Consider the following 18,290-nt stretch of genomic DNA (forward strand, 5'->3'; position numbering starts at 1 on the left):
TGTATATTTATATGTATATTTCATCCATGTAACCAAAACCCACTTGTACTCCAAAAGCTATTGATATATATATATAAAATTTTCGTATGTATTTATATATATGAAAAAAGAAAGCAAATCCCTGTCTTCCAAATCTCAAGTCATAGCAAGAGAAAAAAATTCATAAAATTCTAGGTTTGGAGATTTGATTTGTTGGCTGAAACCTCTTTCTGTTAATGTTGATTCCTTACACTGGAAAATTCCTAGACTATTATTTGTATGAGTGAGAATTTCTTTTCTGATTTTCAATCCAAACCACATGGAAAGAATGTTAAAATGGAGCCTGTGCACTTTGAATTTATTCTCAGCATTTAGGCTGCAGTATCACAGCCCAATTTCCACCAGTAGGAGGCATTATCTAAACATGTTGAGAAATAGTCATTCCTAAGGAATGACATTGTTTCCTTATCTGGCTCAATTCAGTCTGAGAAGGACTGTTGTTTCTGATGAAGAAAGAGCTCCACCCTCGGCCACTGCCACAGCTGCTCTGCCAATAACAAAGGCACAGCATTTTCCCTCTGTGCATCTCCAACATGGATGCTTTTCAGGGCATTTTAAAATTCTTCCTTAATCAGAAAACTGTTATTGGCTACAGCTTCATGGCTCTGCTGACCGTGGGAAGTGAGCGTCTCTTTTCTGTTGTGGCTTTTAAGTGCCCCTGCAGCACTGAGAATATGACCTATGGGCTGGTTTTCCTCTTTGCTCCTGCCTGGGTGTTACTGATCCTGGGATTCTTTCTGAACAATAGGTCGTGGAGACTCTTCACAGGCTGCTGTGTGAATCCCAGGAAAATCTTTCCCAGAGGCCACAGCTGCCGTTTCTTCTACGTCCTTGGCCAGATCACTCTGAGCTCATTGGTGGCTCCAGTGATGTGGCTTTCTGTGGCTCTGCTCAATGGAACCTTCTATGAATGTGCCATGAGCGGGACGAGAAGTTCAGGACTCCTGGAACTGATTTGCAAGGGTAAGCCCAAAGAGTGCTGGGAAGAACTTCACAAAGTATCTTGTGGCAAAACTAGCATGCTACCTACCGTCAATGAAGAACTGAAACTCTCCCTTCAGGCCCAGTCTCAGGTAAGAAAAGACAAACTCGCCTTTTTCTCTCAGCATGAGCTTGAAGTATTCTCTCTGTGCTCCTTTCAGCCAGGGCTGTCTGTGTCCTGTCAGAATATTTTGAAACTAAATGGAAACTGAAACATGATGCAGCATTGAGACTATCTCAGGAAAAGCTTTTGAAAGGCTGGATGGCTCAGTAAAGTTGCTGACTGGATTATCTCTTTTCCGGTTCTGAAAAGAAAATATCCACTGGATGGTCCATATGTAAATACTTAAGTACTTTAAAACAGTCTCTCTGGGTCGACCTTGTAAATAAAAAATGCCTAACACTAAATCATAAATTGAATGTTAATGGCAGAGCTGTAATTAGAAATTACTGCCTTCTATCAATTATTTACATTCAAGTTGGTTTCTCAAACACACACATATATTATGCATCTATTAAAATGTAGCTGAATGAAATGAGTTATTACTTTTCAAAGTTGCATGTAATATAATTAGTGTGGAGATTCTCTTGAATGATTTCTGGCAACTGCTATCTCTGTGTATAAATATTGTCAAGATTGAGAAGAATTTCCCTTGTACAGTAGGAATCAGCAGTTTTTAAATAGCCTTCTGTGAAAAAGTGACCGTACTCTCTAGGGAGATTATGTTTTATACTCTTTGTGCTATACAGCTAAAGGGGTTCTTAATTCCTTCAGAAGCTCAAGATTGGGGCATTGGTTTATTTAACAGAAGGAAATCATATCTTTACATAATTGATGCAGGGCAGTAGCCTGTCATTCCTTCAGGCACATGAACACAAATCCAGATGTACAGCCTTAGGAAGGACTGACTTCCCATTTATAGGTAGTAAGAATTGCATTCCCAAAAGCAAAACAAGTGGTAAGAGTTGATAAGCAGATCCACAAATTGTCAGGAATGCTATCTGTTTCAGAATAAAGGCACAGAAATAGCATTATTTTACTTTTTCAACAAGGATTTGCCTTGGTAACAACACATCAAGGCAAAATCTGTTTTTAAAATCATACACTCCAAAGCTGGTTGGCAGTAAAGTCATACTCTTCATAAATTGATAAGTCAAAAAATACTCCAAAACAAAATCTTTTCTTTAATGCATAAAGCACATCTAAGATAAAACATATCAGGCTCCCAAATGTCTTGTGTCTTTTATTGAAGAAGGGTATAACTTACAACTCTTATGACAGAATGATTGATTTATGGTTTATGTCCTCAGGCACCAGGCTCCATTCAGTCAGTGGCAGGCCCAAACACTTATCATTGTGTGAGCTTCTCCTCTCTAAACACAGGCACAAGGAAACCATGCACATCATGTCATAGCTTAGGCTGAGCACACTGACCTGTTGATTCTTCATCAGACTGAGAAGGACCTGGGGCTGATTACTGTGGGAAGATGCATAAGGAATGTGGGCAAGAGGAGTTGTATCAATAGCAGGTGCTGACTACAGAGGTTCAGATAGGCAGGAGGCAACATATAGTCCAGACCAACAATAGTTGTACATGTGCCTGGAGGTGGAAAAGAACATTCATCCATGGGTGGGGCAGATAAAAAATCTAGCTGGATGACTCTATTCTTAAGGAAGATAGAACGGAGTAGTGGAAAGAGCTCAGTCTTGGAATTGTCTGGCGTTGGGTTTGTATGCTGATGCTACCAGTCACCAGCTATGTGACCTAGAACTAGTGGTTCGACCTCTTTGAGTCCCAGTTTTCTCATAGTTAGTGGTAATATCACTTACTTTGGAGACTTGTAGGAAGATTTAGAGATGATAGACACAAATGGGCATAAAGCTTCTGGTACACAGTAGGTGTTCCAAGTCAATGAGGAAAACTGCCAGGGTTTGGGGGAGGACATATGCAAAATAAGACACTATTGAGGGCTGGTATGGAAGCATCCACCAAGCTCTAGTTCGACTCTGGGTACTGTGAATTGAGGGAAAGCATCGGTCAATGCAAAGGTCATGTGAAAGGGGGAAGGGGACGTGAAGCTGATGGAATAGTTTATAATTCAGCTGGAACTGGCTCAGATACCGAGAAGAGATGGCATACAGAAGCCTCAGCTGTGGAAAAAGAGGAAGATAGACGATAAAGGAAAGAGGAAGATATAAGGTAGCCAACCACAAGCCATTCAAGGACTTTCACATGATGGAAGTTGTGCCTCACTCATTAGTTATAAGTACAGAAAGATATTATGAGTTCAGTAACACATTTACATAAGTGTATATACATTTGAAGAATAGCAGCATATAATATTAGCTAAAACTTAATGAATACATGTGTCCAGTATCATTTCATTAAGTCCACCAAATTACCCTTCAAGGTGAGTAACCCCCATTTCACAAGTGAAGAAACTGAGACACAAAGAATACGCATAGTAAGGGGGAAGTTTAGATTTAAACCTGAGTATTGCCAGTCCAGAGTTGGCATTGGTGCAGAGGCTGAGACCCTTCACAAACACTCTATATCTGAGCCAAAGGTTGGGAACCACTGATATAAAGCTTATTTATGGTTTTGTTATGGTCTGAATGGGTTCATTTGTAGATTATTATTTCTATTTTCAAATAGGCTCATCTGCTAAAGAATATTAAAGATCATTTAAACTAAATGTCAAGAGACACTTTGAAAAAGATGTTAGTTTTCCAAACAAAAAATTAACAAAAATTCTGTGAAAACAGAATTAGAGCCAAAAAAGTTAGAAGATAATTTGAGCAATTTAAACTTTTGCTTTTAAGATCCAGGGTAGAAAAGCTGAACCATTTCATATTCAGGAAAGAGTTTGTTTTTTCTAATTACCAAAAATCAAGACAAATCATTTTCAATGTTTTAATGATCCTAATTTTTTCTCAGCCTTTAAATTCTTACAGCTTTGGCGTCCTGATTGTATCATTTGTCTCCCTTTTCCATGGACAGTGAGTAATGACAGAAAAAAATTAGTCACTAGCCATGTATATACATTTATCAATGCCTAAAAATGCCTGGCTGAAGAGCTGGTCATTTGCTCAAATGACCAGGTTTACTTATGCACAGAATATTTTCTTCTCAGAGCTGATACTATTTGAGCTTGATTTCTGTAAGTCTTATGTAATCTATACTTTGTACTCTTTTTCCATAAGCCTGCCTTCTGGTTATTTCTTTCCACCAGCAATGTTGGGGAGGAGAATAGAGATTAGGTAAACCCTAACTTTATTTTTAGTTTACCTAATAAATTCAAAAAGTGAGTTTAAAGTGTTTAAAAATTAAGATGAATTATTTCAAATGAGGTATGCCAAAGACTGTGGTAATAATTTAGCTATACATTTCTCAATAATACCCCAGCTCCCTAAATGACTTTGCTTTCATGTGTACTCAATACTTCTTACTTCTTCAGATTCTAGGATGGTGCCTGATTTGTTCAGCATCTTTCTTCTCTCTGCTCACCACATGTTATGCTCGCTGCCGTTCTAAAGTTAGCTACCTTCAGCTGAGTTTTTGGAAGACATATGCACAAAAGGAGAAGGAGCAGTTGGAAAATACATTTCTGGACTACGCCAAGAAGCTGAGCGAGAGGAACCTGAAATGTTTTTTTGAAAACAAGAGGCCAGATCCTTTTCCCATGCCTACATTTGCTGCTTGGGAGGCTGCTTCAGAGCTGCATTCTTTCCACCAAAGCCAGCAACACTACAGCACCCTCCACAGAGTGGTGGACAACGGTCTGGAACTTAGCCCTGAGGATGATGAGACGACAATGGTCCTTGTGGGTACTGCCCACAATATGTAGCTCATCCATCATCACTGACTCATGGTGTTGAGTGGTATGCTCATTCTGGGATCCTCCTAACGTATCACTAGCAACCTGTGTATCTCTGTATTTTCTTACATTTGGAGTATCTTTACAAGACAATAACACAAAGGAAACTGCTTTGAAGCTCTCAAGTGGAGCATCAGGATGTGCTCAATTTGATGCTGCGGGGTGACAAAGGTGCTCTTGCATTGGTGGAGAGGGGCTTAATAGGCCCAAATGTTGCTCCAAGATCTAAGATTTTATCATTCAACAGACAGACTCATGTGAGAGGGCTCATCAGTCTCTGTAAATATTGGTTGCAGAATTTAGGGGCAGAAGCAATGGCTTGTGAGTGAGCAAGTTACTCTTAACATAGGTTGCCCTACACAGTGGCTCCTGCAGTGTGATCAGCAGGAGTCTCTGTCCTACAAATCTATCCCTTTAAGGATGTATGAAATTCTGGAATTCATTCCCTCAGAATCTGAAGACCTCAGTTCTCAAAAATGACAAGTTGCAAGAATATGATACCTAAAATTGAAAGTTTTTCACATTTTTTCACTGTATACTGAAAATACGCCCCTGGAAGCACAAAAATCATAATTTTTGTGGGCTTTATGTACTTTTGCCTTTGTGAACCATTTCCTACATTCAAAATAGTAGTAACAAATATATATATATACAGAAATATGTATTTATAACTGCACTGATAAAAGGTGAATATATTAGCATTTTCTTCAACCTAAAAGTTTATGTATTTTCTTCTGATTTTAAAAGAAATTAAAAACATTTTCGTGGGCCCTTACAAGTATTGTGGTCCTTAGGCACAGTGCTTACTAGGCCGTGGGTACGTCTTAGTGCGTTTGGGCTACTATAACAAAATATCATAGATAGGTGGCTTATACAAAATAGAAATCTATTTCTCACAGTTCTGGAGGCTGGGAAGTCTGAGGTCAGGGTACCTGCATGGTCAGGTTCTGGTGAGAGCAATTTTCCAGGTTGCAAACTGCTTGCTGACTTTTCATTGTCCTTCCATGGTGGAAAGTGCAAATAAGCTTCCTTGAGCATTTTTATAAGGCACTAATCCCATTCCTGGAGGCTCCACCTTCATGACCCAATTACTTCTCAAAGGCTCTGCTTCTTAGTACTATCAGCTTGAAGGTTAAGATTTCAACATATGAAATTGGGGGAGACACAAACGTTCAGACTATAGTAGGGTAAATTGACCTTGACTAAAGGTCTGGGGACACTGTCCAAAGCAGTACTGGCATAAAACTGTACTGCAGTCTTACATTTATCAGAAATAATGCAAATCTTGCATTCTACAATGTACTATATCCATGTTAGTATGTACATATATATGTGTATGTGTATATGTACATAAATTCTCCTTAAATCTCTGAGAAGAATTGTGCTTTAAAAAAGAACTATGTTTTGTGCTGTGGCTCATACCTTACCGTGGTAGTCTATGTCTCCTAGTTTGAGAAAGCTGAATATTAACTTCTTATTAACACGAAACATGATGGTAAACTGAATCCTACAAGTATAGGACCCAGAACATATCTATGTTATTGTCGTTTACAAGAAGAAATATGTATTTGGTCTTTCTTCCTATTCCTGGTACAGAGCTCCTAAAACCTTTGGGACCTCCGAAGTGATGTGTCTGGTAGTACGCGAATGAGATGACTGATAGTTAGGGGCTTCTGAATGGCCTCAGAATGGGGTCTGGTTGCCAGGGGAACCAACCATGTGTTTAGAGGGTTGGAAATTTCAGCCCCACTCCCAGACCTTGGGGAAGGAAGAAGGGCTGAAGGTTGAGTTGATCACAAATGGATAATGATTTAATCAATCATGCCTAAGAATAAAGCTTCCCATAAAAATCCAAAGGACAAGGTTCAGAGAGCTTCTGCGTTGCTCAATACATGAGGGGTGGTGCACCCAAAGGGGCCGTGGAAGCTCCATGCCCCTTCCCCCAAACCTGTTCCTGTGCGTCTCTTCCATCTGACTGTTTCTGAGTTATATTATTTTGTAATAGACTGACTATAGTAAATAAAGCCCTTTCCTGAGTTCTGTGAGCTGCTCTAGCAAATGATGAAATCTGAGAAGGAAATTATGGGAACCTCTGCTTTGTAGCCATGTCAGATAGAAGATGTGAGTAACTTTGGAACCTACTGCTTGTGACCGGTGTCTGAAGTTGGGGGAGGTCTTATGGGACTGGGCCCTTAACCTGCTGAGGATCTGCACTTAATGCCGATTAATGCCAGAATTGAATTGTATGATATCCAGTTAGTATTGGAGAATTGGCCAGTGTGGGAGAAAACTCACACAATTGGTGGCAAGGAGTGTTCAGTGTTGAGTGTGAATGTCAATAAAAAAAGGTTTGTTTTTTCTACATACAATATCTTTGGGAACTTGGAGGTGCAGGGTCAGATGTCTGTGTGTGTATGTGGCAGGGACAGAACAGGGATTAGGGATGTGAGGGGGTAGAGTTTTCAGAATGAAGGGAGAGAAAATTCAGCAAAGAGTTCTCCTTAATCTTTGTTGACTTAAAGTTTGTCTGCCCTTAAGTGTCTTCTGAGCTGGAAAAAGACACATAGGAACTGGCCGATGCTGATGCCTCTCTTGCAGTGTGTGAGAGGCTGAAACAGAAGTTCTACAGAAGTAGCTTAGCTGTGCTCTCCCTCTCCCTCTCCCTCTCCCTCTCCCTCTCCCTCTCCCTCTCCCTCTCCCTCTCCCTCTGCCTCTCCCTCTCCCTCTCCCTCTCCCTCTCCCTCTCCCTCTCCCCCTCCCCCTCCCCCTCCCCCTCCCTCTCTCTCTCCCCTTTCTTCGGTCTCCCTCTCCTTTTTTTTTCGGTCTCCCGCTGTTATCGAAGCTGGACTGTACTGCCATGATCTCGGCTCGCTGCAACCTCCCTGCCTCGGGCTCCTGTGACTCTCCTGCCTCGGCCTGCCGAGTGCCTGGGATTGCAGCCACGCGCCGCCACGCCTGAATGGTTTTTGTATTTTTGGTGGAGACGGGGTTTCGCCGTGTTGACCGGGCTGGTCTCCAGCTCCTGGCCTCGAGTGATCTGCTTGCCTCGGCCTCCCGAGGTGCTGGGATTGCAGACGGAGTCTCGCTCACTCAATGCTCAATGGTGCTCAGGCTGGAGTGCAGTGGTGTGATCTCGGCTCGCTGCAACCTCCACCTACCAGCCTCCTGCCTTGGCCTCTTAAAGTGCTAAGATTACAGCCTCTGCCCCGCCGCCACCCCGTCTAGGAAGTGAGGAGCATCTCTGCCTGGCCGCCCATCGTCTGGGATGTGAGGAGCCCCTCTGCCAGGCCGCCCTATCTGGGAAGTGAGGAGCGCCTCTGCCCGGCTGCCACCCCCTATGGGAAGTGAGGAGCGCCTCTGCCCGGTCGCCCACTCTGGGAAGTGAGGAGCGCCTCTGCCCGGCCGCCCACTCTGGGAGGTGAGGAGTGCCTCTGCCCGGCCACTCCGTCTGGGAAGGGAGGAGCGCCTCTGCCCGGCCGCCCCGTCTGGGAGGTGAGGAGCGCCTCTGCCTGGCCGCCACCCCGTCTGGGAGGAAGTGAGGAGCGCCTCTGCCCGGCTGCCCCATCTGGGAAGTGAGGAGCGCCTCTGCCTGGCCGCCACCCCGTCTGGGAGGAAGTGAGGAGCACCTCTGCCCAGCCGCCCCGTCTGGGAAGTGAGGAGCGCCTCTGCCTGGCCGCCACCCCGTCTGGGAGGAAGTGAGGAGCGCCTCTGCCCGGCTGCCCCATCTGGGAAGTGAGGAGCGCCTCTGCCCGGCTGCCACCCCGTATGGGAAGTGAGGAGCGCCTCTGCCCGGCCGCCCCGTCTGGGAGGTGAGGAGTGCCTCTGCCTGGCCACCCCGTCTGGGAAGTGAGGAGCGCCTCTGCCCGGCCACCCCGTCTGGGAAGTGAGGAGCGCCTCTGTCTGGCCGCCACCCCGTCTGGGAGGAAGTGAGGAGCGCCTCTGCCCGGCTGCCACCCCCTATGGGAAGTGAGGAGCGCCTCTGCCCGGTCGCCCACTCTGGGAAGTGAGGAGCGCCTCTGCCCGGCCGCCCACTCTGGGAGGTGAGGAGTGCCTCTGCCCGGTCGCCCACTCTGGGAAGTGAGGAGCGCCTCTGCCCGGCCGCCCACTCTGGGAGGTGAGGCGCGCCTCTGCCTGGCCGCCACCCCGTCTGGGAGGAAGTGAGGAGCGCCTCTGCCCGGCTGCCCCATCTGGGAAGTGAGGAGCGCCTCTGCCTGGCCGCCACCCCGTCTGGGAGGAAGTGAGGAGCACCTCTGCCCGGCCGCCCCGTCTGGGAAGTGAGGAGCGCCTCTGCCTGGCCGCCACCCCGTCTGGGAGGAAGTGAGGAGCGCCTCTGCCCGGTCGCCCCGTCTGGGAGGTGAGGAGCGCCTCTGCCCGGCTGCCACCCGGTCTGGGAGGAAGTGAGGAGCGCCTCTGCCCGGGCGGCCCCGTCTGGGAAGTGAGGAGCGTCTCTGCCCGGGCGGCCCCGTCTGGGAAGTGAGGAGCGTCTCTGCCCGGGCGGCCCTGTCTGGGAAGCGAGGAGCGCCTCTGCCCGGGCGGCCCCGTCTGGGAAGCGAGGAGCGCCTCTGCCCGGCCGCCCTGTCTGGGAGGTGAGGAGCGCCTCTGCCCGGCTGCCCTGTCTGGGAGGTGCACCCAACAGCTCCAAAGAGACAGCGACCATCGGGAGCGGGCCATGAGGACGATGGCGGTTTTGTTGAAGAGAAGAGGAGGAAGTGTGGGGAAAGGAAGGAGAGATCAGATTGTTGCTGTGTCTGTGTAGAAAGAGGTGGGCATAGGAGACTCCATTTTGTTCTGACTAGGAGAAATTCTTCTGCCTTGGGATGCTGTTGATCTATGGCCTTTCCCCCAGCCCCCTGCTCTCTGAAACATATGCTGTGTCAACTCAGGGTTAAATGGATTAAGGGCGGTGCAAGATGTGCTTTGTTAAACAGATGCTTGAAGGCAGCATGCTCTTTAAGAGTCATCACCACTCCCTAATCTCAAGTACTCAGGGGCACAAACACTGCAGAAGGCCGCAGGGACCTCTGCCTAGGAAAACCAGAGACCTTTGTTCATGTGTTTATCTCCTGACCTTCTCTCCACTATTATCCTATGACCCTGCCATATCCCCCTCTCCCAGAAACACCCAAGAATCATCAATAAATTCTTCATAAATTAAAAAAAATAAAAAATAAAATAAAAATAAAAAAAATAAATAAATAAAAAAAAAAAAAAAAAAAAGAAGTAGCTTAGCTGTAAGGAGCTGAGGATTGAGGAGTCATATCTGGGGCATATTCCTGCCACCCTCAAGTCCAGGGACTTTCTGCCCTCAGAAAACTTATGCTCATTACAATGACTGCCTGATTCAAGAAAATCCAAGCTGACTGGCAAGAAGCCAGCAGCCTGGGTACTTGTTGCTGCAGCTTAATAAGTAGCAGAGGAGCTCATCCTCCTCCTCTGGAAGAAGCCACTTAACAGGTTCTCATCCTGACTCCTAAATTCCTTAACAGTCCTTTACTCAGGAATAAAACAAGTCCAAGAAAACTTATCTGTCCCACAAATAGTCCTGGAGGCAGTGGAGTAAGATAGGGAGAGCAAATTGGTGTCTGCTCTCGAGTATCCTGAGGGAATGGGTATCTAGAGGCAGCAGGATGAACTGGCTTTGATAGCAGAGACTTTAAAATGTGTGGACCATTAGTTGTCTTTGCATGTGCTCCCTAGACGCTGCGCCTGACACAGGGAGCTGTGTATACATGATTTATTAAAAGGAAATCCTCTTAGGAGAAACGTATTAGCAGGATAAACACAAGAAAGAATGCAGTTACAAGTGGAGTCTCAATCAATCCCACAGGAAATTCTGGGACTTCAGCCTCAGCTTGACCTATGGGGGGCTCTGGAATGTCAGCTTTCTCCTGATCCCAACTGTGCTCTGGGGTTTCCATTGCAGCCGAGAGAGCATTCGCCAGAAAACTCCAGGTGAGGAGTCTCCAGTGGCCCAAGGGTGATCCTGCAGAGGAGGTTACACCGCAGAACTGGGACGTTGGCACCCTGAATTTGGATATCTAGAGAGGGCACCCAATGGTCATACTAATGTCTGCCATAACAGTCTCTTCTAGGTCTAGAATTGAAGCATATGGAAGCATCCTTGGGCTAGAGCCAACCCAAGCCCAGGCTGACTCCCATTTTATACTTCTAATTTTCCCTGAAGATCTGGTCTTCTCCCTACCACCACTACTCTATTACATAAGAGGAAAGGATTGGAGAATGCTCTTGAAAAGAATGTGATGCTTTGCCATACAAGGAATATACTGAAGGAAAAATTTCATGGCACAAAATGCTGATTCTGTCCAATTTATCCCATGAATAAATTGTGTACACATACATATGATTCTTTTGTTTTTCCTGTGCAGTTCCTTCCTTTTTTCAGGCTCAACCACTTAATTCAGCTTTAGGATACATTCAGCTTATTCATATCAAATATAAAGTGGGGGAAAAAAAGGTATTTAACAAAGATTACAAAAATAAGGCATGGCAGACAAATCACTACCTAATTCTATGCATTATACCTTAAAGTAATATATTGTAAAATATATGTGTCCAAAGCAACTTTTAAATTTTTTGTATGGTTTTCTATTTGAGAGCTTTAAAGCATCACTGAAAATGTACACATTTAACGAGAAAACGATGACATTATTGATTCAAATTAGTTGTTTCAAAGCCTGATGATCCACTGATTTACTCTAAAAACTGGTTAAACCAATCCAGAAGTCACTGGGTAGCAGAAAACTGCTACTGCTTCTCACATGATATATTTCAAGTACTTCAACTGTTAACTATATTATTCTATTTAGACTTTGGTGGTTCCGAATTCTCTAAGGTAATTATCTTAATTTTCTAGTATTTCCCTCTCATTTTTCTCTCTTATTTTAAATATCCCCTGTTGTACAAGCCAGGGGATATTAATTTCCTTTGTGGGTAGTGCTTGGACTTCTCTGATTTTAGATCCCAAAATCATTATGAAAAAGCTAAGAGGTTGGTATGAGAGGTTGGATGGAAAGCATCTATCTGTGTTTGTCAGTAGCTCTCAATGTTGGCTGCACATTGGAATCACCTGGGGGCCTTTGACAATCACAGTGTCTGGTCCCATTTCCAGAGAACCTGATGTAACTTTTCTGGGTTAGGGCCTGAACATTGAGATTTCTTTTAAAAGCTTCCTAAGTGATTATAATGTGCAGTCATGGTGAAGAACTACTGATTTTATATAGGGAGTCAGTGAAGGTGGCGAGGGGCTGTGAGGTTGAAATATTGGAAATGTTATCTGGATTTCAAACAGCAGAGTATGATAAAAATTTAAAAACTGGCTCTCCAGGAAAAAAGAGACATCCTAATGTGATGTATTTGCCAAAATACCATGGGTTTTCTTGGGCTGGGATGAACTTTCGGAAGTTTTACAGTGAGCATTTTTTTTTTATGATTTCAAATTGGTTCTAGCTAAGCAATTCTGGAGTATCTTTGATGTACCTGGGTCTCTCATTTTAATAAACGTAACAGTGGTATGTTAGTCAGGGTTCTCCAGAGAAACACAACCAACAGTACAACAGTATATATCATACATACATATATATATGTGTGCATGTGTGTGTGTGTCTGTATGTCTGTGTGTGTGTGTATGCGTGTATATATATATATATATGTTATACATATGAAAGGGGATTTATTGTGGGAATATATATTATTATATATAACAAAATATAACAAATATATAACAAAATATATGTGCTGTATATATTGTGGGTATAGATATAAAAAACAGGATTTACTGTGGGAATTGGCTCATGTGATTATGAAGGCTGAGAAGGCCCATGACATACCACCTGTAAGCTGGAGAATCAGGGAAGTGTGTAGGGTGGCTCAAGTCTCAGTCTGAGGACCTAAGAACCAGGGGAGTTGATGGTACCAATCCCAGAGCCAAAGGCAAAGGAACCTGAAGTTTTTATTTCCAAGGGCCAATAGATAAGGAGAAGATTGGTGACCCAACTCCAGGAGACAGAGAAAAGATTGGTGACCCAACTCGAGTGGAGAGAGAGGGAGAGAGAGAGAGAGAGCAAATTTGCCCATCCTCTCCCTTTTTGTCCTACCTAGGCCCTCAATGGATTGTATGGTGCCTGCCCAGGTTAGGTGAGGGCAGATTTTCCTTACTCAGTCCACTGATTCAAATGCCAATCTTTTTTGGAAACACCCCCACATACATACCCAGAAATAATGCTTTAATAACTATCTGGCTACCCCTTAATCCAATCGAGTTGACATCTAAAATTAACCAGCACATGTGATAAATTAAGTATGGTTCAATGGCTCTTTCTGGCAGATGTAGTCTTGTTATCCTCATTTTGAATCTGAACTTATGAACCAATAAAATATGGCAGACATGAGGTAGATTGTTAAGCAGTATCACAGTTTATGCCTTGGTCTCTTAGAATGTTGCAATGCTCAACAGTCTGGTAAAAGCCACTATGTAAGAAGTGCAATTACCCAGGGACTACCAAGCTCTGAAGAGGCCCAAGCTAGCCAGTGGGAGGAGAGAGAGATAAAAAGAGAGAGAGAGAGATCCCAATGGCTCCAATTGTCCCAGATATTCTAGCTTAGGGGTCAGGCATGTGAGCGAAAGAGCCATTTTAAACATTCAGGCCCCAGTGTACATGACATGGAGAAGAATCAGGAAGTCCAACCAACAGTGAGAACAAAAGGCCCCAGATCTATGGCCCTAGTCAAATCATTGCAGCCATCTCCAAACATTTGACCCACTCCAGTGGAGGCTGCAGGCTTTGTAGAGAAGTCCTTGCTATGTCCTATCCAACTCCATGACCCCAAAAATCATGAGCTTAATAAATGTTTGTGGCTTTAAGCCACTGAATTTTGGGGCAATATGAAGTGATAGAACCTGAACACTAACACGAAACTCAGAATTTACAAAAAGACAAAAAGTACAGGCAAATTGTATTTATACATTTATACATTCTCCCTATGCATAGAGAGCATTTTCTTCAATAATGTTTTCTTTTTCTTTAGGTTCCAGTTAGCAGTATAGCATCTATAGCATGATTTGATAGATGCTGATAAGTAGCTCTCTAAAATCACTCCACCAAAGCTGGAGATTCACTTTTAATTTTTTTGGTTAAATTTTGTTTGAAAGGAACACAAACATATTATTGGGAGAAGTAACACATTAAACTATTATTTGTCATTAATATCTAGGAAAAAATAGCAAGTGAGGGTTTCAGACTAGGCTGGCCTTTAGTAAGCTGGAAACAGATCGTTCTTCTAGTCTTGTCTCTCAAAATGTTATCTTCAGACTGTCAACATCAGTATCACGATGAAGCTTGTTAGAATTGCAGAATCAGACAGTATCTAAAACCTGTTGAGTCAAGCCTGCAGTTTAACATGATCCTAGCTGATTCCAGTTCAAGCTAAATTTGATAACACTAAGGCAGTGGTTCTCAAACTTTAGTCCATATAAAAATCATCTGGAGGGCTTATTAAAATGTGGATTGCTGAACTCCACCCCCAGGGTGTCTGATTTAATAGGTCTGGGGTGAGGCAAGAGAATCTGCATTTCTAACAGGTTCTCAGGTGATACTGATGCTGCTGGTCTACAGATTACATCTTGAAAATAACTGCTCTACAGCACAGAGCAGGCTATTCTGGTGAAGGCAGGCTGTAAGAAACTCAGAATCCTGGGCTGCACTCCAGATCTACTGAATCGGTCATCAGCCTGTCCAAGACTTTGGGGTGCCTTTCCATTCATTCAAGGATACCTTTCTATTCATTCAAGGATACATTTTGTCCTTTAGGAATATTTTAAAGTTTACTTCACATAAGTTTTACATGTTTCTTGTAAACTCTATTTGTAGGTGTTTTCTTTGCTCCTATTGTAAATGGTTTCTTTTTTCCACTATATCTTTCTAAGTGATTGTTGTCTGAGTACGTGAAAAGCTATTGTCTTATGCTTATTAATTTTATCTCTCTACTAATTCTTTTATTGTTTGTCGGCCTTTTCAGAATTTGAAAGTAAACATTTTGCAACCTTTGATGACAAAATGGATCTAGACAATAAATAATGAATTCTAAACTATTAGGTGAAAGCAGAATGGGGTCAGACCTATGCAATTTGAAGCCACTCATCTATATTAGCATCACTAAAAATCAAACCAGATACTACGTGCCTTATGAGGCAAGGCAAGAATAAGTACATAGTATCACCTGTGAAATATTGTTTCCTAAAAAGCTAAACCTAATCAAGTATTTAGACATTACTGCTAGTTTATAGGAAATGTGAGCAACAAAAAACAACGCAATTAGCACCACAAGAAAACAACCAGGTACGTCTAAATCTAACAGAACATTCCATTTTACAGATGACTCAGTTTCCCCACAGATTAACAGTATTAAAAAAGGAGAATAAAGGAGATATAAGTGACTTAATAACCAGATGTGCTATATTGACCTTATTTGTATCCTGTTTCCAACAACCAACTGTAACAAGATATCTTTGAGATATTTAGGAAAATATGAATGAATATTAGATGATTTTTAGAGAATTATTAATTTTGCTATGTGTGATAATGGTGTGCTGGTTTATGTTTTTTAAAAAGTCCTTCAGTTAGAGATGTATATTTAAATATTTATGTGTGAACTGCCATGATGTCTAGAAGTTTCTTTAAAATACTCCAGAAAAAATAAAGGTTAGGGAGAAAGCTGAAAGATGAAATAAGATTGGCAAAATATGGAAACTATTGAAGCTGGATGGTAGGTACACAGAATTCATTACATTATTCTCTTTACATTTGTATATGTTTGAAAAATTTCATAAGGTACACAACAAAATAAATGATATGGTCACCTCAGTTATTTTGCTGAAGTTTTGTCAATCACCTCCTGCTTAGCTGGAGTTTGCCTTCTAGTATCATTCTCAGCAAAGGCTCACAGGAATGCTGTTCTCTGAATTCTTACATATTCAGCCTGTTGGCCTGTTCTCGAATTGAAGGACAGCTTGTCTGGTTCATACTTTCTCTACTTGAGTGTATTGTAAGCATTACCTCATTATCTTTTGTCATTGAATATTGCTGAGGTGGCCACAGCCTGATGTCTGATGCCATCTTTATTTCTTTCTTTATTACTAACATGATGTTTTATCCTATATTCTTATTGATTTCTTTATCTTTTATGTCCAAAAATGTTAAATAGGCCTTCAGGTAGGTCTTTTTGGAACAATTTTTCCTGCTACAAGTTTACTCTTTCATTGTGGAGAATCATTTTCTTATATTTCAATAAAAGAGTTGGAAAATTTTCAACTTATTTTCCTTTCTGTGCTATATCATTTTCAAGAAACTATATTGTTTTGAATTTAAAACTAAACCACTCTTATATTCCTATTGGAATTTCATTAATTTAATTTAAAAAACTAAGTTAACTTGAAGTCTTGGCTCTTGTTTCATCCAAGTTTCACAAGCATACTGGGAGGGAGGTATTACCTTTTCTATGTTTATAAATAATGCTAGAGTCCAAAAAGGCTAAGGTGGTTAAGCCACTGTTAAGTTATTGAACATCAATTTAGACCTACATTTGTCTAATCCTAATTTCCATCACACAAATTCTGCCTCATTTTAGTATATTCTTGAGTGTTCATATAACTTTTCAAAGTATGTTCCCTCATTTGTAAAATGAGGATGTTGAATTAGTACATCTCAAAGTCTCAACTCTGTTGTCCTAAATCTTACAGCCAGTAGCGTGTGAATTCCCAGCCAATTGGATTCTTAGTGTCCTCTTGGGAATAGAGGTCTATCTCCAAGTTTCCTGGCCTCTGTCTGGGCCCCTGGATTCTTTCCCATCCTGAACAGCTTTTCACCTTGGGTTTCTAAATATTTAGGATAGTTATGCTCAAACTATACTCCTACTGTATGAATGAATTAAACTTTCCATTTTATTTTTTAAAAAATTTCCTTAGATAAAAATGACAATTGATATAGAAGGAATTTTTAGCAGTGGAAAGTTTATAAAAGATTTCAAGTAGTCCCCAAACTTTAATTTTTATATATTTTAGAGTCCACCTTTCTTTCTGTCTGGCCCACTGTCTTTTTATAATTTCAGATTTCCTGTACCTACAGCCACAACAATGCCAGAGAGAAATCTTCAAGTTTTAAATTGCAATGAAAACTGAGATTAAAATGGGAAAATGAATTAATTACTTCACCTAATCACATTCACTGGGTCATTTCAAGAAATAGGATTAAGTCAGCAAAGTAAGAACTCACGATATTGAGTAACTTTGCTTAAGAACAGTACCCTAAGATACATGCGTTCTTTGGCAGTTTATAACCTATAAAATGGTGACTAGTTGCATTGTAAAAACATTCTATGCCTATATTTTATCATAAAGAGATGTGCTTCTGCAATCATAATAATTGCTGATGGTTTCAACAGAACACAGTTATTTCTCCCAGGGGTTTTGTTGGTATTTGTGTCACAGAGGAAACATGAGGGATAGTAATCAGTGTTTTAAAAAGGGTTACTTCCTTAAACAGTTGGCTAACTATGAGTGGGTTTCACCGACCCTATGCATGAAGTCAAGCAATTAAAGAAATATATGCTTACAAACTGATCGATTTCCATCTTATTTTGAGAAATGTCCCCAAAAACACAGCCTCCTTCCCTACTTCTTTCCCTATAGACAAGTTTGTTGTCCCAACTAAAGGTGAGACAACAGTTTTATTTCAATCAAAACTGCTCCACTTTGATCATATCTCTCTAGTGTTTTCCACTTTTTTTCCAAATGAATTTTTATTTTATTTGAAGCATGTAAAAGACATAAAAAGAGAAGTAACTAGGAGAAGAATTTGGATGGAGGGTCTGGAGGCGTGGCAGCCTTAACCTGCAGCCTCACTTCTATAGGAATCACCCTAGAGTTCCATAGAACACAGTTAGGAAACTCTTGTTCTAAACAGTGGAGGCCAATTAGGATCACTTGGAGAGCATTTAAAAGGTTCTAATGCCTGTGCCTTATTCCCAGAGACCACAATTTATTGGGTCAAAAGTAAGTTCTGAACATCAGGATTTTTTGGAAAGCTCCAGGTGATTCTATGCAGGAGCTAGAATTGATAACCCTTGCCCTGGAGTATCACTGAGCAGTCAGCGCAAGTCTGAATCAAATCTTACTTCTGATACAAACTAAACATCACACCAGGCAGGGATGGCCTGGGATTTGGTGTTCCTGATGTGTCTCTGAATCCTTAGACCCAGACAGATCTTGCTTTAGGGTTTTGTTTCCCAGGGTATTTACTCCATGGTTTTCTTTTCTTAATAAAGAATTTTATTGTAAATAGTTACATTAATAAAATGTTCCCAAAGCTATTGCTATT

The 18,290-nt window shown here is 42.0% G+C and overlaps 2 protein-coding genes across 2 annotated transcripts in view; one reads left to right on the top strand and one right to left on the bottom strand.

The window, feature by feature from the left end:
* TRAPPC3L (trafficking protein particle complex subunit 3L) overlaps positions 1-18,290 on the bottom strand; it is a 53,315-nt gene that overhangs the window by 16,142 nt on the left and 18,883 nt on the right. The gene's annotated exons all lie outside the window — the stretch shown is intronic.
* On the top strand, positions 456-6,944 carry CALHM5 (calcium homeostasis modulator family member 5). The gene is made up of 2 exons (XM_054491787.2): positions 456-1,112; positions 4,480-6,944. The coding sequence occupies exons 1-2, from the start codon at positions 573-575 to the stop codon at positions 4,867-4,869; spliced, it is 930 nt and encodes a 309-aa protein (XP_054347762.1). The 5' UTR covers positions 456-572; the 3' UTR covers positions 4,870-6,944.

Source organism: Pongo pygmaeus, chromosome 5 (assembly GCF_028885625.2).
Source record: "Pongo pygmaeus isolate AG05252 chromosome 5, NHGRI_mPonPyg2-v2.0_pri, whole genome shotgun sequence".
NCBI lineage: Eukaryota > Metazoa > Chordata > Mammalia > Primates > Hominidae > Pongo > Pongo pygmaeus.

Coding starts and splice junctions, on each gene's coding strand:
- CALHM5 (XM_054491787.2), top strand. CDS start 573: ATGGATGCTTTTCAGGGCATTTTAAAATTCTTCCTTAATCAGAAAACT. Junction 1,113..4,479: donor CCCTTCAGGCCCAGTCTCAG/GTAAGAAAAGAC, acceptor TTACTTCTTCAG/ATTCTAGGATGGTGCCTGAT.